At 42.7% G+C, this 21,170-nt stretch overlaps 1 protein-coding gene across 1 annotated transcript in view; it reads right to left on the minus strand.

The window, feature by feature from the left end:
- Positions 1 to 21,170, minus strand: part of EYS (EGF-like photoreceptor maintenance factor) — a 1,897,540-nt gene that overhangs the window by 1,139,149 nt on the left and 737,221 nt on the right. Inside the window, exons 24-26 of the mRNA XM_090034512.1 lie at positions 10,862 to 10,958; positions 10,425 to 10,532; positions 8,679 to 8,824 (exon numbers count right to left, since the gene is read on the minus strand). Coding sequence (XP_089890638.1) covers positions 8,679 to 8,824; positions 10,425 to 10,532; positions 10,862 to 10,958 — 351 coding nt within the window. The remainder of the gene's footprint in view (positions 1 to 8,678; positions 8,825 to 10,424; positions 10,533 to 10,861; positions 10,959 to 21,170) is intronic.

Here is a 21,170-nt window from a genome sequence, read left to right on the forward strand (position 1 = left end):
CCAGGTTTTCCATTTCCCATGGAAAAAATAGGGAAAAAAGTAGATTTTCCCTTTTAACTGAGAAAAATGCAAATTTTTCATTTTAATGGAGAAACACATGCATTTTCTGATTTTGCAAAGAGCTCTCTGCGGGCTGGCAGAGTTCCAGGGGGGGCTGGGGGAGTGGGAAGAGGACAGTCAGGCAAGGGGTGCCTGGAGCCTGGAGAGCAGCTCCCACAGGTAAGTCTGGCAGGGGTAGGGGGAATTGAGGCTCCTGTAAGGAGGGAGAGTGTGAGTTGGGCAGGGCTGAGGCTGGGGCTGCTGCCCAGCCTGGGCGGTGCATGGTGTGTGGTGCTTGGAGCTATGTATGGCTGCAGGGCTCCAGTGGGGAATGGGATGGGGCCACAGGCATTTCATCTGGAAGGCAGTGGGAGAGGCTGGTTCCCCACCACTGCACACACTCCTGAAGAGGCATGTGAGGCACATGCCCCCCAGATCTGTGCATGGGGTGGAGGTGGGGCCAAGCTGCCCACTGTAGGCTTGGGCTCCCCACCCTGGTGCCCTCCCCCCAGGGCCTCCATAGCCCTGTGTGTAGGAGCTGGCAGAGCAGGGCTGAGTGGAGCAGGGAACCTTGGTGCCATCACTGTGAACCTCATGCTTCCCTGACAAGGTGCCCCCTGCCCACCCAGAAGCAGCGGGGGCAGAGGCATGGAGTTGTTCCCCTTGCTGCTACTGGTCAGACAGAGGGTACTTTGCCAGGGTGGCGCAGGGGTCATGGCAGCAAAGAGCTTCCCCTCCTGGTACTGCCTTGTCTTGCCATGCTGGGTCCTGCCTGGTGGGCTAAAGAGGTCCTGGGAAAGAACAGCAGGTTGGGGAACCCTGAGAAAACCTGGACTGGGCAGCCTGCATCTGTACCCCACAGGCTCTGCTCTAGCCATGCTGCTCATAGGGGAGGGGAAGCTGACATCCATACTCTGCTCCCTGTTCATGCTGCAGTAGCCACCACCTCCCATGGGCAGCAGCCAGGCCTCAGGTGCTGATGAGAGGGATGGGGGGCTATGGACCCGAGTCCCTGACTCCATGGCCCTGGCAACTGGAGGCACCATACAGCGGGCCTGTGTGGGGGCAGGTGGCTGTGGGTGTGAAGTGAGGGTCACCAGCAGCACCAGGGAGCTGTGGGTGGGTAGTGAGGGACACCAGTAGGGTTAGGGGGCTGTGGTTGGGGAATATGAGGGGCACCCGCAGGGGTGGGGGGCTCTGGGTTGGGAGTCAGGCACTGGACCTGCATCCTGGTGAGCAAAGGGGGCAGGAGGAACTCTGATTTTCCATGATAAAAAACCCGAAATCAAATGCCAAAATTTACAGGTCTTTAGAATTTATTTTATTACAGTGATTGAGGCACTGATAGGCTTCAAAATAACACTGTGTTTAATTGATACACACACACACACAGAGTGTTTTAATCCTGGATTTTGGGTTTTTTTTAGAGAATTTGTTATTTTTAAACAGAGAAAACCAAGATCCCTGGTTATAATTAAGTGACAGGTGAAAATGCATTTATTCCTTCAGTTGCTTATTCAGTACAGTGACATCACCTGCTCACTGATCAGAAAAAAGTGTTAAGAGAAAGGGACTAAACTACACTCCATTGCCAGATACTAAAAATGTATATAGTAAAACTGCTTCTAAATCTCGTGCTTTTTAAATTAATGTCCAATGTTTTATTAGCTTCTAGAAATAGTGTACACACACTTACAAAACTAGGTATATAAAGTGATAAAAATAATGGCTAATAATATTACAAATTCAGATTAAGTGCACCTCCAGCCAAAAGCTCTACAAGAAACTATGCTTACCTTGGATTGGAGAAAATGCCTTCTGATAGATCAAAAATAATTGCCAACTTTTGAGACAGATAACTGGGTTAGATAGGACTTTAGTTTGACTTAGTATGGCAGTTTTACCATTGTTCATTCAGTAACATCATCCCTCAAATTTCTATCACGTAGAAAGTTGTCATGCACAACAGATACTAGGGCTGTGCAAAACAGCACCATTCCATTTTGACTTCCATTTCAGTGTTTTGATGGAACAGTGTTTCAAAACTTCTGTTCTGTTTTGTTTTATCAAAACTGTTGCACTGTTTCAATGCTGTTTTGATATTTTGCCCATAGGCTATAATAGGAAAGTATGAAACTGCCTATGATTTTGTAATTTCTTGCCTGACTCTGATGAAACATACAGATATGGTAGCCCCTTTTGAGGGCATGAAGCCTGCCAAGGTTCAAGGGGATAGGTGCAGGGGTTTCTGGAAAACTGCACCTCAAAATCTTGAAAGCAAAACTTGTGTCACATGTGTTAAGGTATTAAGGTGCAGTTAAGGCACAGCAGGGTGAAAACTGCAGAGATGGTAGCCCCTGCTAAGGTTACAAAGCCTGCCAAGTTCCAAGGAGACAGGTGCACGGGTTTCTGGGAAACTACACCTCAAGCTGCTGACAAGAAAAATTTGTGTTACATGTGTGTGTGTTAAGGCACAACAGGGTGAAAACTACAGGCATGGTAGCCTGCCCCTGTCACAAAGCCTGACAGCTTTCAAGGAGATAGGTGCAGGAGTTTCTGGGAAACTGCACCTCAGGCTGCTGAAAAGCAAAACTTGTGACATGGGTGACACTGTGTGTGTGTAAGGTGTGCCCACACCAGTGCTCGGGCCTCTACACCACATGGTAGTGTGCCCCAATGAGGTCTCCTCCTCCCCTACAGCCTCAGTCCAGGCCAGCACTTTAAATGACAATAGGTAATAACTTAGTAAGCATCACAATAGTACCAGCACCATCTCAGGCAGCCAAACTGTGACAGAGCCTTTCATCCTCTTTTGCAGGAGCTTCTTCTCCAGCAGCTGCCAGAGAACTCTCTCTGCCAGACCCAGACCTGGGGATTAGATATGCCCAGGGCCCTGCCTCCTTCCGGTTAGGTGCTAGAGGTGTTGGTCTAAGGACATGGCACTGGCAGGCAAGGCCCTTTCCTTTGGGTCAATCTAATCTGGTATGTTTCAGCAAGCCAATTGAATAGTTAGTTACAGAAATATATCTTAGTAAGCTTTTGGGTTGAAAAAAACCCTTTGTCAGGCTGAGGAAGCACATGAGTTACTGTGTGTGTGTGTGTGCTGTTTCTGGATGGAAGGAATAGTAAAGAAGTCACTTTTCACAGTTGGGCCTATTAACTTCACTTCATTAGAGTCTCCTAGGTAGTAGGTACAGAAAGTCATGGACTCAATATAGACAGTGGAATTCTGACACACTACGGCCAGCCAGACGTCTCCCCAGATAACGTTTTACTTTTACCTGCACTGCTATGTCCCCCTTCCCCCCACAGCCTGTACCTCAACCCCCTGATGCCTCCATTTCCACTTCACTGACTGGATTTCTTGCCTCCATTGCATGCCAGCTTCTGGCTTCTTTACTATCCCTTCTATCAGGAAGAGCTCATGCACACACCAACTGCAGGTGCTTCCTCAGCCTGACAAAGGGTTTTGCAACCTGAAAGCTAGCATCCCAGGCAGGTAAGCTGATCTCACCTGGAGCCTCACAACTTCACTGCAGCCAGCAAGCCTCAGGCCTGTCAAGGATGTGGGCTTTCCCCAGCCAGGACTGTGTGCATGCATGTGGTAGCTGGAGGTTATGGCATCTCCTACCAACCTTTCCTCAGGGGGATCCTTGGTCCTGGTATTTCCTGGGGCTGCCATGCCCATGCCTCCAAGTTCATCCTGTCATGGAAGCTCAGCAAAGACATGTTCTTCCCCTGCTGGCTGGTGATGCAGTGAGTGCTGCTTCCAGCTCTGAGAGTCGGGTATTAAATGGCTTTTAAAAAATGAAAACAGGAAATAGGTGCAGATGGAGTGAGGAAGGTGGCATTCACTTGGTCTGCACCTGGAACCTAGGGAACCCCAGGAACAGGAGGTTCACCTTGAGAAACACCAGCTGCTCCACCAAACTAGGATCCAAGCAGGTGTGGTGGGGTGTCACTACACCCCCAGCAATGCTGAACACCCTCTCATTCAAAACACTGGTTGATAAACAGGGCAGGTCCATGGGGATATCTGGATACAGGTGGCTGCATCTTGCCCAGTAGGCCAGGGGGTTGCATAGCAGCAGCTCCATGTCCTTGGTGAGATAGGCAGCCACCAAGGCCTGAGCACTACCTGTCTGATGGTGGGGTCTGGTGCCTCTGGACCCCACCATGAAAGCCATGCTCTTGGTCCACATTGGCAGCACCTGTGGTGGAGGAGGAGACTGCCTGGTGGATGGCATGCTAGTATGAGACAGTGGATCCTCCATTTCCACATCTGCCCGCCTCCACCATTCTGCCTTCCTGTCTGTCTTCACCAGCACCTCCATACACTGATTCAGGCATTGGCTGCTGTATATGGGGACCTTCACCCTTGGGTCACACATGGCAGTCTGCATGTGGCCCATACTTGACAACAAGGGATCAAACCATTTCCTGATGCTCTCCTTCAACCACATCACCAGTGCCTGCACATCTGGTGACAGCGGCTTGCCCCAGCCAGAAACAATTGATCCCCTGGAAGCTCTCCATTTGGCTCTGAAGTTCCCTCACTATGGGGATCACCTGGGTAAGGAGGCCATCGCCAGTGCTAAGTGTCTTGGTGGCCTCAAGGAAGGGCCTGAGGACCACCAAGATCTGTATCTCATTCAGCTCTGTTAAGGGGGGCACTGATCCCAATCTCCCTAAGAAAGAGCATCTCATGGATGGCCTTTTGTTGCTCCACCCGCCTTTCAAGCATCAGGTAGGTGGAGTTCCATCAAGTCTCCAAATCCTGCATGATTTTGTGGTGTAGGATGTTCATCTCTGCTTGTTTGTCCTGCAGCATCTTGCTCCCCTTGATGCTCCAATGGAAGTAGCCTGCCACCTTCCTGCATTTGAAAATGAGCTTGCTGGTGGTGCTGGCACCATCACTGGAAGTCCTGTCCCCCTTCCAAGGTGTCCCTGACAATGAAGTGAAACTTGTATGCCACACAGCAGATACCAACAAAGTTAGCATCACAGACCACATTGACCATATTGGCCCCATTGTCAGTGACCATGAACACATGAGTGAGTTTGTCCTACCCAATGAGTCACCCCTGTACCAAGTGGTTCATGGCACCCATAATCTCTGTTGCTGTGTGGGACTCATCCATCACCTCAGCTTGAAACAGAGCCCACCAACAGCCTTACTTGTCACACCAGTGCCCTGTGAGGAAGAGGTAGGCATGCTCTCCACCCCAGCTGCTCCGGATGTCTGAGGTGAAGTGTAACCCCACCTTTGGACTTGCCTTGCACAGCTCCTCCCTCAAGTACTCCTTGTATGTCTCATACTGGAAGGGCACTACTGTCCTGCTGAAGGTGGTGCATGCAGGCACTTGGTAGGATGGGATCATGAGTACCATGAGCTGCCTGAACCCTGGCTGCTCAACTAAGAAGAATGACTGACCATCCACATCTGCTAGTGGGATCATCTGCCAGCTCAAAATGATCCCGGACCAAACTACCTGCTCACTTCTGGGGTGCAGGTATATGTGTGGATGCTGCAATTTCCCCCTCTTCAGCAGGCAGAGGCACAGCAGGAGGAGTGGACTCAGCTAAACTGCTTGCTTCTGCAACCTCTACCTCAGCCTCCTCTGAAGTGCTGTCTGGGGAAGAAGACCTTGCTCTTGAAACTTGCTTGAAACTTGAGGGGTGTGGAGCACAAACTCAGCTGATTCCAACTCAGCATGGGAAGTGAAATGGGGTTGGAGGAGACTGTCATGTTGGTACTGGTGGGGGAAGTGGGTTATGGCTGGTGCATCCTTGGAGAGGATGCAGTCTCAGGCAGAGGCAGTGGCACTGGCACTGCTTCCCTCTCCTTGCCACTTCTGGAAGTCTCATCCCTGCTAGTTGTAGAAAAGATGCTGTCTCTCCGGAGGGAACTTGCACCTCTCCCTCTACTCCCTTTCTGCCTCTCCCTGAAGACTGCCAGCTGCCTTTCCACCACACTGCATGGTATTTCATAGTGTCTTGTTTTTATACAAATATAAAAATGTATCTGTGTACCTATATAAATTCTATAATGTATGTAATATGCTGCAAGCATCTAAATTTATACAAATGAAATATAAATGTATCTCCCTTCCTATATAAATTCTAGAGTGTAATATCCAATATAATTATAAAATTGAAAAGAATAAACTGATGAATATAATAATAAAATAAAAAGGTCTAGAAGAAAGTGAAAGTTATTTTGGAATCCCACTTGCAAGGCTAGCATGTAGGAAATCCTTCAAATCCATGCTAGTAGTAGCCTTTGTTGTGTAATGCTCCTGAGCTGTTGGAAGATAGCTTAGTAACTATCAGACCCCAAAGCAGAAATCAGGCCAGTTCAAACAATGTTGTCTTTTATGCTGTTTTTCCATCCCTCACCCAGAGCACTGGGATTGGAAGGGACCTCAGGGGAGGATCACAGTCACTGGCCAGCTACACAGTCTTTGTGAGAGCAGTCCTTCCCCACCTTCCCTCCTCTTCCCTTTCCCTCTCCTTACTTTCTGCTTCCCTGCAAGCAAGCCCAGTTTCAGCTTCAAAACTCGAAACATTTCAAAACTTTCAAAATGTTTCAACTGCCCTCATTTTGTTTCAAGGCTGTTTCAAAAGCCTTTGTTTCATTTTAATTTTACTGTTTCAAGCTTGAAATGAATTGAAACAGCATTGAAATGAAACAGCCAGTGGAATTTTGCACAGCCCTAACAAGTACCACTGTAATTGTTCTCTTTGCCCTGTCATTAAAGATGTCAACAAAATATTCTCCAGAGCACATCTTCCTACAAATATGAGTAATAGCAGAAGGATGCTCATTTCCTCAAAATATGTCCCAGTTTCAGGTACAAGAAAATTCTCCAACCTATCCCCCATTACCTAATCTATCTCCAGTCTTTTAAATACAATTTACAGCCTCTTGACTATGCCTGTAAGTGGACAATCTTAAATATAAAATACGACTTGTTCTAGAGACCTAATGGAAATGATCCCTTAATTTTAGTATTTCACACTGGTAACCTCATATGCTGCCCAGTTAGGGCTTCTAACAATGTGATATATTTTTAACAAAGAAACATGCTGATTTTTTAATGTTTACACAAAATATTTTGACATTAAATTCTGCCAAAGTAGTAAGCATTCATATTACTCATGCTGATATATGCAGAATAGTTAAAAGAATACCAAAGTGATTTTAGAAATATTTCAGTACAGCACCAATCAGACCTAGACAGGTTACAGGGGTGGGCGGACAAGAATAGGATGGGATTCAACACTGACAAGTGCAAAGTGATGCACCTGGGGAGGAACAACCGGCACCATACCTACAGGTTGGAGAACTCCCTGCTTGTCAGCACAGAGGCGGAAAAGGATCTTGGAGTCATCATTGACTCCAAGATGAACATGGGCCGGCAGTGTGGGGATGCAGTCAGGAAGGCCAACCACTCCTTGTCATGCATCCACAGATGCATCTCAAGCAGGTCCAAGGGGGTGATCCTCCCCTTCTATGTGGCACTGGTCAGGCCACAGTTGGAGTACTGTACCCAGTTCTGGGCACCACACTTCAGGAGAGATGTGGACATCATGGAGAAGGTCCAGAGGAGGGCCACTCGCATGATCAGGGGGTAGCAGGGCAGGCCCTGTGAGGAGAGGCTCAGGGACCTGAACCTGTTCAGCCTCCAAAAGAGAAGGCTGAGGGGGGACCTAGTGGCCTGTTACAAACTAGTCAGAGGGGACCAGCAGGCATTGGGGGAGTCCCTGTTCCCCTGAGCACCGCCAGGAGTGACCAGGAATAACGGTCACAAGCTGGCAGAGGGTAGGTTTAGGCTAGATATCAGGAGACGCTACTTCACGGTCAGGGTGGCTAGGGTCTGGAACCAACTTCCAAGAAAAGTGGTGCTGGTTCCTACCCTGGGGGTTTTTAAGAGGAGGCTACATGTAGACCTTGCTGGGGTCGTTTGACCCCAGTACTCTTTCCTGCCATGGCAGGGGATCAGACTCGATGATCTGCTCAGGTCCCTTCTGACCGTAGAAACTATGAAACTACAAAACCACCTGTTAGATAATTCACCATTACTCCTGAATAACCTTAAAGCTCAATACTAAAGGCAATGATACCAACCATCTAGATTAATGAATTCAAAGTCTCAATAGTTTGAAGATCCAAAAGACAAATTAATTTTGGGGTTTCGGTGGCAATATGCTATATTTCCCATGATCAAGATTTATGTTCAACTATTATAGATACAAAAATGGATAAAACCTATCCATTTTAGCAAAAGAATATTTCAATCTGTCTATAAAATTTACTCTCCACCTGCAATATATTTTTTTGGCTGAATTAAGAAGCCATTGCTTTTTCTTTTGTGCTGTATGACCTTTCTTCTAATGTGCATTAGTTAAATATCTGGATGACTTGAGAAATCATAAATCAAAAATAATGTAAATAGACTTGACTCAAAGTTCCATTTGAATTAATTTGGATTTGTCCCCTAATAATCAGGTGATCTCCTGCACTCCCCTAGGCATAGATGAATGTCTTTCCTTATGCAACAATTCAAAAATGCAGAACAGAGGTGATAACCACCTTCCTTGTGAAAACAGGTTCACATTCAGGGAATGAATTATACCTGTGAATCCAGGGAGGCAAAGACACAGGTAGCCTCCAAGCTTGTTTAAGCAGCTTCCTCCATGTAAGCAAGGCAAAACTTCACACTCGTCTATATCCAGTTCACAGAGTGACCCATAGTATCCAGGTGTGCAATTACAGGAGAATCTCAGGGAAAGGAGAAAAAGATAAAGAGAAATCAATAGAAACAAACAATATGATCTACTGAAGCACTGCAAAGCTTTCCATATGGTTGTTTTTTTAGCTTTGATTCCTTATCACCAACCATGTTAAAATAATCAACAGACTTCACTCATTTCCATGTCTCTGAAGTAAATAGTGTGATTCACAGGTTTTTTTTTAAATTAGTAGAAAAACTGTGCTCAGTAAGTTCAGCGCAAACTAAAAAGAAAGAAAGAATGGCTAAAGTTGCGTGTGTGTGTATGTGTATTGATAACTACAATGTCTTAGACCTAAACACAACACACATTTACAAAGAAAAGCTGATTATGTGAAGGTAGAGAATAACAGGATTTCAGTTCAATCGTTGTACCTGACGGCTAATATTCCTGATTCTAAACTATGGACAAGCTGCACCAAAGCCAACTTCATATCCTCACATAGATCATCAGGTATAAGCAGGGATGAATCCAGGTGGGGTTCAGAGGGTTTCACACTTCTTCAAATGTGTACTTCACGCACAATGAACTCTGAGTTCAGTGGCTTCTCAGTATGGCTCCTGCTAGAGTTGTCACTTTCGTGCTGGTCCAGAGCACAAAAAGGACAACATCACTACCACTTGCCCTCACCCTCTTTTCTTCTGCTACCAAATTTGGCAGAATTCAGTTGTAAGCAACTGACACAGTTGGATATGCCTAATCTTATTTTAGTATAGGCAAAATCTGGCCACAAATGGTAATTACTAAATGGCCAAACTAATAACTGAATAATTTATTTGACAGCAGAATCATGTATCCATTTTCACTGAGAATTACCTACACACAGGGTAGGATTCTTAACAATCTGATGCTTATTTCCAACTGTTTAAGAAAATAGTTTCTCTGAACAAATATAGCCTATTGATTAACAAGAAATGGATGCTATTAGTATTCACTGTTTGAGATTTAGCAGTAGGCCAGCTAAACAGCACAAATAAGTAACTCACATTGTTTCTGTTCTTTGATCAGATGATTTAGGGTTTTATTTCTGTGCAGAAATTCTCTATTCCTGTAATAAATGGGCACTTAAATGTCCCTTGCTTATGCATTGGTGATCTTTTTTTTATAAAATGGGTTATTACTTAAAATTGTATATGAATATATTATAGAAATACCAGTGGCAATGTGTAGGGGGCGCACATGGGTGCCCAGCAGGAGTGCTGGTATCCCCCCCTGCAAGCACTAGCTGGGGAGTGGGGGCATTAGGAGAAGTATCACTGGTACTTCTGGGAGCTCTGCCTGTCCTTCTAGGTTGGCATGATCACTTCCCCCACCCCCCCGTTGTCAAGATCAGCCGCAGGGGGACCCCCGACCAGCTGCCCATGGTAAATGCTAAAAAGAGTCAAACAATATGAATAAGTCTTTCTGCAATGACAATCCTTGTAAATAGCTCCATTGCTGTGTTTTCTGCAAATATTCATATGAAGAAGAATATGACTTTTCACATATATTTGTCACTAATGAACATTGCAAGTACTATCAAAGTTAGTGGGCTGATTTTATACACAAATAAATTTGTAACTGGTTTTCATGAAGCTTTAGTTACTAACCTGTTTATAAGATCTAGGCAGGTTGCATTGTTTTTGCAGGGTCTTGATGAACATTCATTAATGTCCACTTCACACTGTGACCCAGAAAAGCCATGTTGACAGGAACATCTGGCAAATAAAGTGGCACTGGCTGAATGTGACAAACTTTTCCATTTATTATAATTATGAAAGCAACAATGTTTTGGGTTTTTTTAAAAATAGTTTTCCCCAAAATGCTATTAGAATGACTGTCATCATAAAAATGCATTTGGTTTTAGTTTAAGGAAATCAGGGAGTATTATGAAAGTATAATGGATCAAATTGATCAAACAAACAAGCAAACAATTCAGACAAAGTCATGGAACAAAAACAGAGAGGAAAAAATAATTAGAGTATCAACATTAATATTATAATGTCTCTGTCTCATAATACATAGCTTCCGTATTCAAAGTTCTCACCTGTAACTATTAACCCCATCTACACAGAGACCATGGTTCCAGCATGGATGGGAAATGCACTCATCAGTGTCAATTTCACAGTAAGCACCTTCAAATCCTGAAAGATAGATGATAAGAGTACGGATCAGTGAGCTCTACTACATTGCATGAATGTCAGGATCAATGACAACAAAGACCCTGGTGGATGCCATCTAAATGGAACTTGTAACCTCCTAGCATTTTTATCCCTCAGCCTTAACAGGCAATATTTTCCCTTAGGTAATATAACACGTTTAATTATACTTTAATGCACACAGAGTACTTGTATGCAAAAAATGAGTACCAAAATGTACCGGGGAAATGTAGCCTATTTTAAAAGTTTGAAAATGCTTTATCAGGAAGTGAAGGAGTATCTCTAAATGTTAAAAAAACCCAACAGATCCATGTTGAATACATAGTTATTTTAAATTAATCTTGCAGAGATCATATTTATTCAAAACAATCAGTAGATGAGGAAAAACATGTAATTGGTTTCAACACTGAAATGCATCAAAGAAAGCAGTTCATTGTAATTCTTATCTGCATAACTCACCCATGCCCATGAGAAAAGAGAATATATAGAGTGATACACAAGAAAGTTCATTTACTGAAACATGCCGAATCTTAACATTCCAGCATAAAATAATAATTTTGTTAAATACAAAAACTTGTTAAAATGATACAGGAAAAGCTGTAAACATGCAAAGACAGTTTTCCCAATGACTGACATTGAAGTGTCGCTCTACACATAACACAACTTTCTCTGTCTAGGTTCTAAGCCCAGGGAAGTGAAGGGGGACCTTTCCACTGAGTTTTGAAGGGTTTGAAAAACACCCCTAAGAAATGCCTTTCAGGCAAAATTTTAACAAAACTTTACAAATTTTATGATGTTTCTCAAGCTGGGATGCCTGCTTGGGATCAGCTTTGTCTGATCTCTGCAACTGCCCTTAAAGTAAGCCCAGGTATATCTACTAGAGCAGCGGAGGAACCCTGGCTCCTTCCTACTCTGCTATTCAGGCCTTTTGTTCCTAATCCACCCTAGTTGTTCTACAGCTCTGCCACAGAAGCTAGATTTTACTCCAGCTCCTAAAAGAGAGTCTTTATGTCTTGTTGGGGAGAACAAGTGCAACCTGAAGTTCCAAACAGCAAAGCAGTCTCTTCAGTAAAGGTGTTTATTTTGGCAAAGGCCACAGAGGAAAAAGGTCCTACTGCCTGCAAGGAATTAAGCAGTCCCTCTGTCCCGAGTCCATGCTGCACAGCACTGAGCATTTAAAAAATAACTCAGTTTTCTTTCTTTAGTCTACCCAGAGCCCCAAAGCTGTTCCTTGGTTTCTCTTTCTAGACTGTATTCCTACCCAGAGAACACCCAACTTGTTCATCCTTGTTGAATCTATTGTAATGTTTATTTCTCTCTCCTCCTGGGTGTTACCTAAAATCCCCACTTTTTTTGAAGCGTCAACAAAGCTATTCAAGTCTCAGGCTTTTCTATACCTTTAACCCACTCTTTCTTCATGTACTAGCTTTATAGGTTGTTGATAGTCCCTTAATATGAGGATGACAGTCTTCCAGTGAATGGGAAAGTCATCAGTGAATCACTGGATGACTGAGGAGGCTGATCCCAGATCCACACATTTGATTACAGACTTAGCAAATAATTCCAGGAGGGAGGAGTAAATCCTGGTGATGCCAGGTCGCAGCTCTTTTACTTTCTCTCTTTTGTCTCTCCTCCCTCACGGCGAGATGAGTTTGCTCAAAATTATTGATGATCTGTTGTATACCACCATATCATCAGGGATGATTCAGTGTTTGAGTCTTCCAGGTATTGACATTAATATGGGAGTATAAGACCCCTGTTCGGAGCAGGTTGTCAGGCATTGTTATGGCTTGCTTTGCCCAATGCAGCTGGTGTTGTATAAATATGGCTTCAATGCTGGTGGTATGGTCTTGAACCAGAACACTGGTATTAGTTCTTCAGTCCTTCCAGTTCATATGGAGACTTTTCTGAACTTGTTGCTGATGGAAAAGTACCTAAACTTTCAGGTGTTTCCCATATGTTGTCCAACTTTGACACCTATACAAAAGTGGGGATGATGAGAGCCTGGTACATGAGAAGTTTGGTTTGAGTTCTGATATAATGATCAGCAAAGACATGATTTCAGAGATGTCCAAAGGCAATATTGGCAGCTTTTATCCAGTGTTAAATATTGTCCCCTATGTTTACTATTTGGGAAAGTAAGTAACCAGGTAGGGGAAATGTTCCACATCCTCCAAGGATTGCTCTATACTTATAAAGTAGAGAAGCTTGCTTTGATGTTCTTCAAGGCTTTGTGTTAAACTGGTGGATATGAAAGATAATTCTGAATAGATTGTGTAGAATGACTTTGATGAAATTGTCTCCAACACTGAAATCTCACTTCGGGAGCTCTTGAAGGTACTCGTTCCAGCATGCGTAGATGTTGGAGCTGTCTTTAAGGAGTGTTCCATCCTTGAACCTCAGAGGGACAGCTCCCTGTGCGCTTGCCCAATAGATAGCTTTGGCTGCTCTGAAGAAACTACACATGCCATTACTATAAGCACACTTTTAAATCTCTTTTGCCATGTCTTCCCACAACTTGTTCTTCCACTTTCAAATTTTCCTCTGGGTCTTGGCTAAAATGTGGTGATAAGTGCCTTGCTTTTTGCAACTGATGTTATTCTGCCAAGCTTTGAAGGCTCTCCTTTTTCTGTCATTGAGCTCTATCATTTTTATAGAACCAGTCCTGATGTTTCTTTGTGGAGAAGTCTAGGGATTCTTAGCACACCTCATGGATTCATTTCCTGAGACTCTCCTAGTGATCAATGACGTCAAGATAATCAAGGAGTTTAGAGTTTCTCGCTGAGAAACTTCTGGAGATGGTTGCTTTTACCATGGTCTCCCCTATGGCTGGGAGCTATCAACTGCATGAAACCTTTGGGGATCATGGCTGCAAGTGCAATAGTGTGAATCACACATTAGATCCCAATGCACTTTTAGCTTTAATATGTTTCCGTATTCTAAAGCTAGTATTGTGCACTGTTATGGCAAGTAAGAACTGAGCATCCTCCCTGAGTCTACATAGTTTTTAGACCTGTGTGAAGTGGCTACTATTCATTTCAGATTCAGATTCAGCTGATTTGGGGGACAGTAATTCAATTCAGTGATTCAAATCACTGTCCTGATTCAATCCAGCTGAATCTGATTTGGACATTCAGCTGCTGCCAAATCTCCAAATCAGCCAGCCCAGGCCCATCCCCCATCCACTCTCCCAGCCAGGGGAAGGTTGCCCTGCCCACCCCAGCTCCCCGCTCTTTGGAACAAAAGCCCCAACTCAGTGGGTGCTACTGGGTGGGGTATGATCCCTGCTGCCTCCCACTGCATGAGGGGGCTCTCCGTGAGACCCCGACCCCCCCCCACTCTCCCAGCTCCCCATGGGTGCCCTGCCCAGGCCAGCTCTGGCCCTTTAAGAAAAAAAAAAGAAAAAAAAAACCAGACTGACCACTCCTGCTGGCAGGGGAGAGGGAAATCCCTGATGCCCCCCCCATTGTCTCATGCCACATGAGGGGCTCTGCACAAGCCTCCCAAAGCCCTGAGGCTGTACCAGGAGCAGTGAGTCCTGGGGCTTGATTTGGTTGGGTTTTTTTTTAAGGGCTGGAGCTGGCCCAGGTGAGGCACCCATGGGGAGGCTGTAGGAGTGGGAGGGGGGGGGTCAGGAAGCTCATGCCAGAGCCCCCCATGCAGTGTGGTAGGAAGTGGGGATTGCTCCCCCTGCCTGGCAGCATCTGGTGAATACCGTGGCTTTTTTTTAAAGTACTGAGCTGAAGAAGGCAAGGCAGCCATGGGGAGGCTGGGGGAGTCAGAGAGGTTGAGGGGGCTGGCAGGGGTCCCACCATGGTCCCCTCCCTACTCCTCCAGTCCCCACTCCACTGCCCCTAGTATTTACCAGCTCACAGTCAGCTGCAGCTCCATGCTGCAGCCACCGGGGACTCCCTGAATCACCAAAGCTCTTCTAATCTTTTCTAAAGAATCAGAGAGCTTTGAATCAATTCAGACCTTTTAATTGGTCTCCTGACTTGATTCAGATTCAGAGATTCGGCCACCAAATTGGGCCAAATCTCCTTCAAATTGAATCACCACCCGAAGCTTCTCACAGCCCTAAGAGTTTTAGAAATAATCTGGGCCAATCAAGACAGGAGCTTGTCTAACAACTGCTTTCTCTTGTACAAACTAAATCATGTTATGATTTTTAACATATACTGCATCATCACACCAACATTTTAAGTTGTTAACATGTTGTCCTCATTATAATACCAAATACACTACTATGAAGTAACACAGTCATGCCACAAATTGCTCCTATATACACGGAATTATAGGTCTATAACTCAATCTTTATATTGTCCATATATCTTCCCCATATAAACCTTTCAAGAGCTGAGTCTGTATATTTCAGTTTATATTGTAATGACTCTATTATATTGCTCAAACTGTGCCATTATAATCAAAGATTCATGGTGTAACAGCACTAACATGCATGACCATTGACATTAGATTGACTGTCAGCTATTATGGTGACAATCAAATTGCATAAGAGTATCATTATATCAGAAATTTCATTAAAACAGTTATGAAAAAATAACTAGTGGAATTCAAATGACTGTTATTGCCCAAAATGTGAGGAATGTTTTGTTTGACACTACACTAAATGTCAATGTTGGTCTAAAAGCAGTAGATAGATTTAAAAAAAATAATAGCACTATTATAGCAATGCTTTCCATTTATATTGGTCTGAAAATATAAAAGCTTTTCAAAAAGTGCTTGGGGTAGCATTAGCTGATTTTTACAGATGGAGAAGCTCAAGTACCAACAAGTTAAGTGGTTTGACTAAGGCCATAGAATCATTGGCAGAGTTCTGAATGAAACCCAGCTCAGCTGAATCCCTACATTAATGATATCCATCACAACATATGAACTGTGAGTTGCCAGACTGCTGAATTTTGATTTAGTAATTAATTCTTTGGCCTGATCTTGTGCTGTGCCTTTTATGTGTTTTTGTTTTTTCCCCGTAGAATTTTGGTATTTCTTCATGTCACCACATTTTTTATGTTTAATTGATCCACCCTTAAAAGGGACTTTTGAATTTTGGGGTAAATGAAATGTGGAGGCTTGAGCCCTTCTATGTTATTTTTACTTGGCCAGTAGGGGGTGGGAGGGGAGGTTGAAGATCATAAAATAGGGTTTGGCTTGAGGAATTTACAGTTCATTAATATTAAGAATGTATAATTTATTAATTTTGAAGTAGAGTTCAGTAGTTTTGTTGAATAATGTGATGGGTTATATCAGGTACTTTGCAGTAATTGACAATAAGCTGTTCTTCATGAACTGTTCTTTGGTATATGGTGCCCCAGTGACACTAAACAGCAAAAGAAAAGGTGGCAACATGTTTCTTTACCTAAGGTTCAGCTGATGAATCAGAAGAACATGCCAAACCTGTGAGAATAGGACCCAGAGGAGTGTCTATGGCCAACTTTCTCTTTTGTGATTTTTTTCTTTATTCATTATGTTTGACATTTCAGACTGAGCTTTCTTACAGACTAGCAGCTTCTGTGAATGGGCTGGGGAAATGAGACTTCACTGAAAAGCAGTACACAGAAAAAGAAAGTAAACGTGTATAACATATTAAATAACTCCAATAAGTAATGGCAACCTATTAAAGGGAATAGAGTAAGTTATTCAATCCAGTTCACCTCAGCCTTCCTCACCCATTGAAGACGCTCTGCAATCTCTTCTGTGTTAATTGATGTTGAGCTCTGTAAACATAATACTAAACTTAGGCTCAAATCTACTCATATCCTTCACACTCTTCCCAATTCTATTAGCTATGAGCTCTGTAATTTAAAATCATATGCAGCTCTAAAATTCCCACTTTTTCCTAAACCCAGAGCAAAACATAAGGACCTTAAAAGCAAACCAAAGTAGTATAAATACTGTATATGTTATTTTATTAATCATATTATACAACATAGAAACACTTAGGTTTGGTTTGCTTCTTCATGTCTCCAGTCCAACCTTTCCGTATGGTCTGCTTTCGATATTCTGCATAAGCCACTGCTTCTGGTGTTGCCAGGTCTTGTGGGGTGCATTGTGGTGCTACAGGGCATCCCAGGAGATGATGCCTGGTTTGCTTTTCCTAACAAACACATTGGTCAGTCACATAGAGGCCCCATGATTTCAGGAGTAAGTTGTATCTGATGACACCCGCTCTCAATCTGTTCAGGCTCTGCCATGTGTGCCATTTGTAGTTGGAACCTGATGCTAACGCCTCTAATTCCTCCTTGGCTCCATTGAACAGTTTTGCCACCTAATTTTGCCTGTTCTTTTTGCCAGAGGGTACTTCTGTCTGATTCTGGTGATGTAGTCAATGGTTTGATAGAGGTCCTATTTCTTGATAAGAGACAATGGTGCTCTGGTTAATGTCCATATAGTGGGTGACAGTCGTCTGACTCTTGTACCTGCCAGTCAGTGTTGCTTGCTACTTCCCTCCTGATGTAAGGGGGCAATATGCCAGATAACGAATATAGGCAGGCAACAGGAGTGGGTTTTAGGCAGCCTGCTATAATTCTGCATGTATCATTTAGGATGGTGTCAATATGTGTACCAAACACCAGCTTAGGTTTGGTTACAAAATACCACCAGATGGCCACTGTTGTAATCTATCATTTAGTTAAAGTCAGATCCTTCCCACATTGAATTAAATGAACCTAAGCATTCATACTTCAGTAAATGGCAAGGTAAAAGTCAATCCTATTTTTTGTAACCATATATATTAAGAGGAAAAGGGAGGAAGTATTGAATTGTTGAAGTAAATTATTTTTTTCTTCAAAACAAATTTTTAATGAAAATTTTAGAGTAAATTTCAGCAACATTAGCACTCATGCAAAAAAAAAAATGGTGTTTAACATAGAAGTATAAAGCAATGAGCAATATTATTTTAATTGCCTGCGCAGGAACCTTGTGGCAAAGGCAGGAATAGAATACAAATCACCAAATTCATGCAAGTATATTACTTATAAAAAATTCCATTTTCATCCTGGAACTGCCTGACTCATTCATTTGTTCCAAATTTTGAGACAAAATAGGCAGAGTCATAGAGCTGAGTCTCCTTGCTTTACTTTATGTTGGGTATAATTTCTGTACATCTATGCTAACATCTTTTTATTAAGTAAGCACAGGGCAAGTCTGAATTAGAACTAATGTTACAAGACTTTTTTTTTTTTAATTCTGACAAATCTTCTTTGAGAACATTGTGAAAACAGAGCAACAGAATATTATATGCATCCCCAATAAGCAGGGGAGTTCAAATTCCATATTAATTTTTTCCTTTAAAATACACCAGAATGTTGGAATTAAAATAATGTTTGTAAACTATATTTCCTAAGAGTAACATCAGAAAGACACACAATGATATTTCACTGAAACATGAGCAAATATAACATTGAAAAGAAATCACTGAACCTTGAGGATAAAGTATTTTTAGGTTAATTTAATTGTGTCATAGGGTGCTCTTTAGTGGGGTGCTTCCTCGGGATCACTGCAGCCTTATTGGGTCTCTGAGAGAGTCCTCAAAAGCCGCAGGGGTAGGGTGGCCAACATAGAGGACAGTCTGGTTGTCCTCTGTCATCTATCGATATGAAACCGGATGCCTTTATATCCTCTATTTTTCTCTTGAAGAGAAGCCTATGTTCTTTCCTACTCTGACACCCTGGTCTTTCACTACATCGCACTCCTTGGAAATCATTACTCAAGCAGCTGGCATCCAGTTCCCCTTCTGAAAGAGCTTTATCTCCTGTTGGGGATGAAGCTCCTAAAGTTCAGCACAATCTAAAGTTCCAAGCAGCAAACAGACAGCTCTGCTTCAATAATACCATTTCTTGGGGCAAAGGACACTCAGGGAGAGGTTTTCTGCCTCCCTTCAAAAGGTTAAGCAGCCCTTTGTCCTGAATACAGCCAACACAGTCCAGAGCACCCTCCAAAGATTACTCTGTTGTTCTTTGTTTAGTCTCTCCAGGCCCCTGAGCCCTGAAAGCTCCTCTTGGGCTCTGACTCTTTAGACTCTCCTGTTCCAAGTAGCTGACACTAGGCTTGTTCACACTGTTCACTCCTCTACGTTGTGATGCTCATCTCATTTAGCTTCTCTGCAGCTGTCACATCTGTCATGACTCATTTTTGGCATTAGATAACATATAGTAACCACAGTTCATATATATATTTTTAACTGAACTGCTTGTACTAGTGATACATTATAACAAATCAGCATATAAGAAATTAAACTAGCAATTACTGTCAAAAGTAACAAGGATCCAATCAGGTAGTCAGCAACATTTTTCTGTGGGAATGGGGGCCAAAATGACCTAGATTGGGTTGGAGAAGGTGGGCATTTAGGACTGAGCCACTGCCACTGCTTGTCTCCACTGCTCCCTACTGCTCTGCTGCAGTTTGACACAGCAAGAGCCTGACTGGTACACCACTGGCAGAGCTTCCTCTCCACTGGATCTCCAGGCATCTGACTACGGTATGATGCAGGGACAAACCCTTGCAACCAAATGCTGCCAAAGTTATGAACCATGACCTGATCCCAAGGCTCCATGGGCCTGATGCAACCTATCAGCATAGGTTGCCAGCCCTTTCTATAGTGCATTAAATACAGATAAATGTATTGCTGCAAGTTTAAACAGTAGATGCCAACCCTTGCAAGTTTCTAGATTATTTAATGTGGTCTAAGAAAAAGAGGAAAAGAGTATCAAAAAACACCCTATCTCCTGTTTAACATTTTAAATTTTTTTCTGTTCAAATTCATAATTGTAAATTAACACAATCAGTTGCAAATGTTATCAGTAGCTAACTAGCATTCGTTCAATACATTTTACAATATATATTGTATCTCCAAAACTAATTTATATATAGTGTTCTGAGCACAGTTCATTTATTTAAGTTACAAAACAGAACCATTTTTATTTTAAGGAAACTATTTTGTAAAGCGGCACATTAATTGAAAGCTTGGAAATATGCATCTTGCTATAATGTATTGTTCCCATAATGATATCTAGTAGCCTGTGTACTAAAGTAATAGGCACATTTAAATGCAACTACTTGCTGCCTTTGGTACTGCAAATTAGTCAGGCTTCGAATCTAAATTGTAAATCAATAGCACATGTAAATGATGGGTTGTAGCTATCCAGCAGAATACTTTACAAGGTGTCTTTTTCACATTTCATAGCTAACCAAGACATTATTTAGAGGAGACCTTTTCATTTTTGACCTTGCTACTTTTTATGTGGGAAAAACAAAACTATCATTTGAAGGTAAAACAACCTCGTAAACTTCCAAATAAAAATATTAGTCTGATCAATAGCAAAGAGAAAATGACTTGTGTTGCTGCCTGCAAATAAGGAATAGCATTTAGAAACCTGTTTAAAATGGCCAGTTCTGGTCTTCTGAAAAATTATCTTATAAGTAGTGACAAACTCAGAGGACCTTTACTACTTGGACTTTTCTCAAATGACTAATACAAAGACAAGACAAATGGTAAAAAATAAATTGAGAAATAAATGGGTATTATTTGTCAGCCATGTCATATTCCATTTTTTTAATAAGAAATGGTTTGAGAAATGGAAATATGCTGTGAATAGAGTCCCAAGGCTACCATGACATTATTCTCAGACTTGATCTTTTCTGACAAAATAATTTCATGCATATTTCTGTCTGCTTCTGCCAAAAACATAAAACACAGCATTTGATTGAAAAAAAAAATGATTTTTTTTCAATCTTGTGGTTCAAAACTGAAAACTGGTTTTTGAGGTGTGATTCTCAGAAACAGACACTCAGAAATATTAACAGTTTGCAAAGCAACAGGCTAAAACTCAAAGCTTTTCAAAATGTTAAGGTGGGGAGGAAGGTGAACAAGGAAAATTAGAGACAATTATATATATTTGTATGTAATGTGTAGGAAACCATTGATCCTCCAGATCCTGTAAGACTTCTGGTCAGGTGCTTGATGAATTTATTTATAAGAAATCCGGTGACCACCACACCAAGATCTTTGATGCATATGCCTAAGCAAAAGTATGGAGGAATGAAGGTAGCCCAAGACCTACCATCCCTGCTTTAGACCACCGAGACAGAATCCAAAGGCCAGACGGAGTTGAAAGGTTCAGTGCCTTGATGAATGTAGCTTCTGGTACAGAGCAATAGTTAAGAACTGTTACTGACCGCCTA

This window comes from Crocodylus siamensis, chromosome 1, assembly GCF_052110815.1.
Source record: "Crocodylus siamensis isolate JL-2025a chromosome 1, ASM5211081v1, whole genome shotgun sequence".
Lineage (NCBI taxonomy): Eukaryota > Metazoa > Chordata > Crocodylia > Crocodylidae > Crocodylus > Crocodylus siamensis.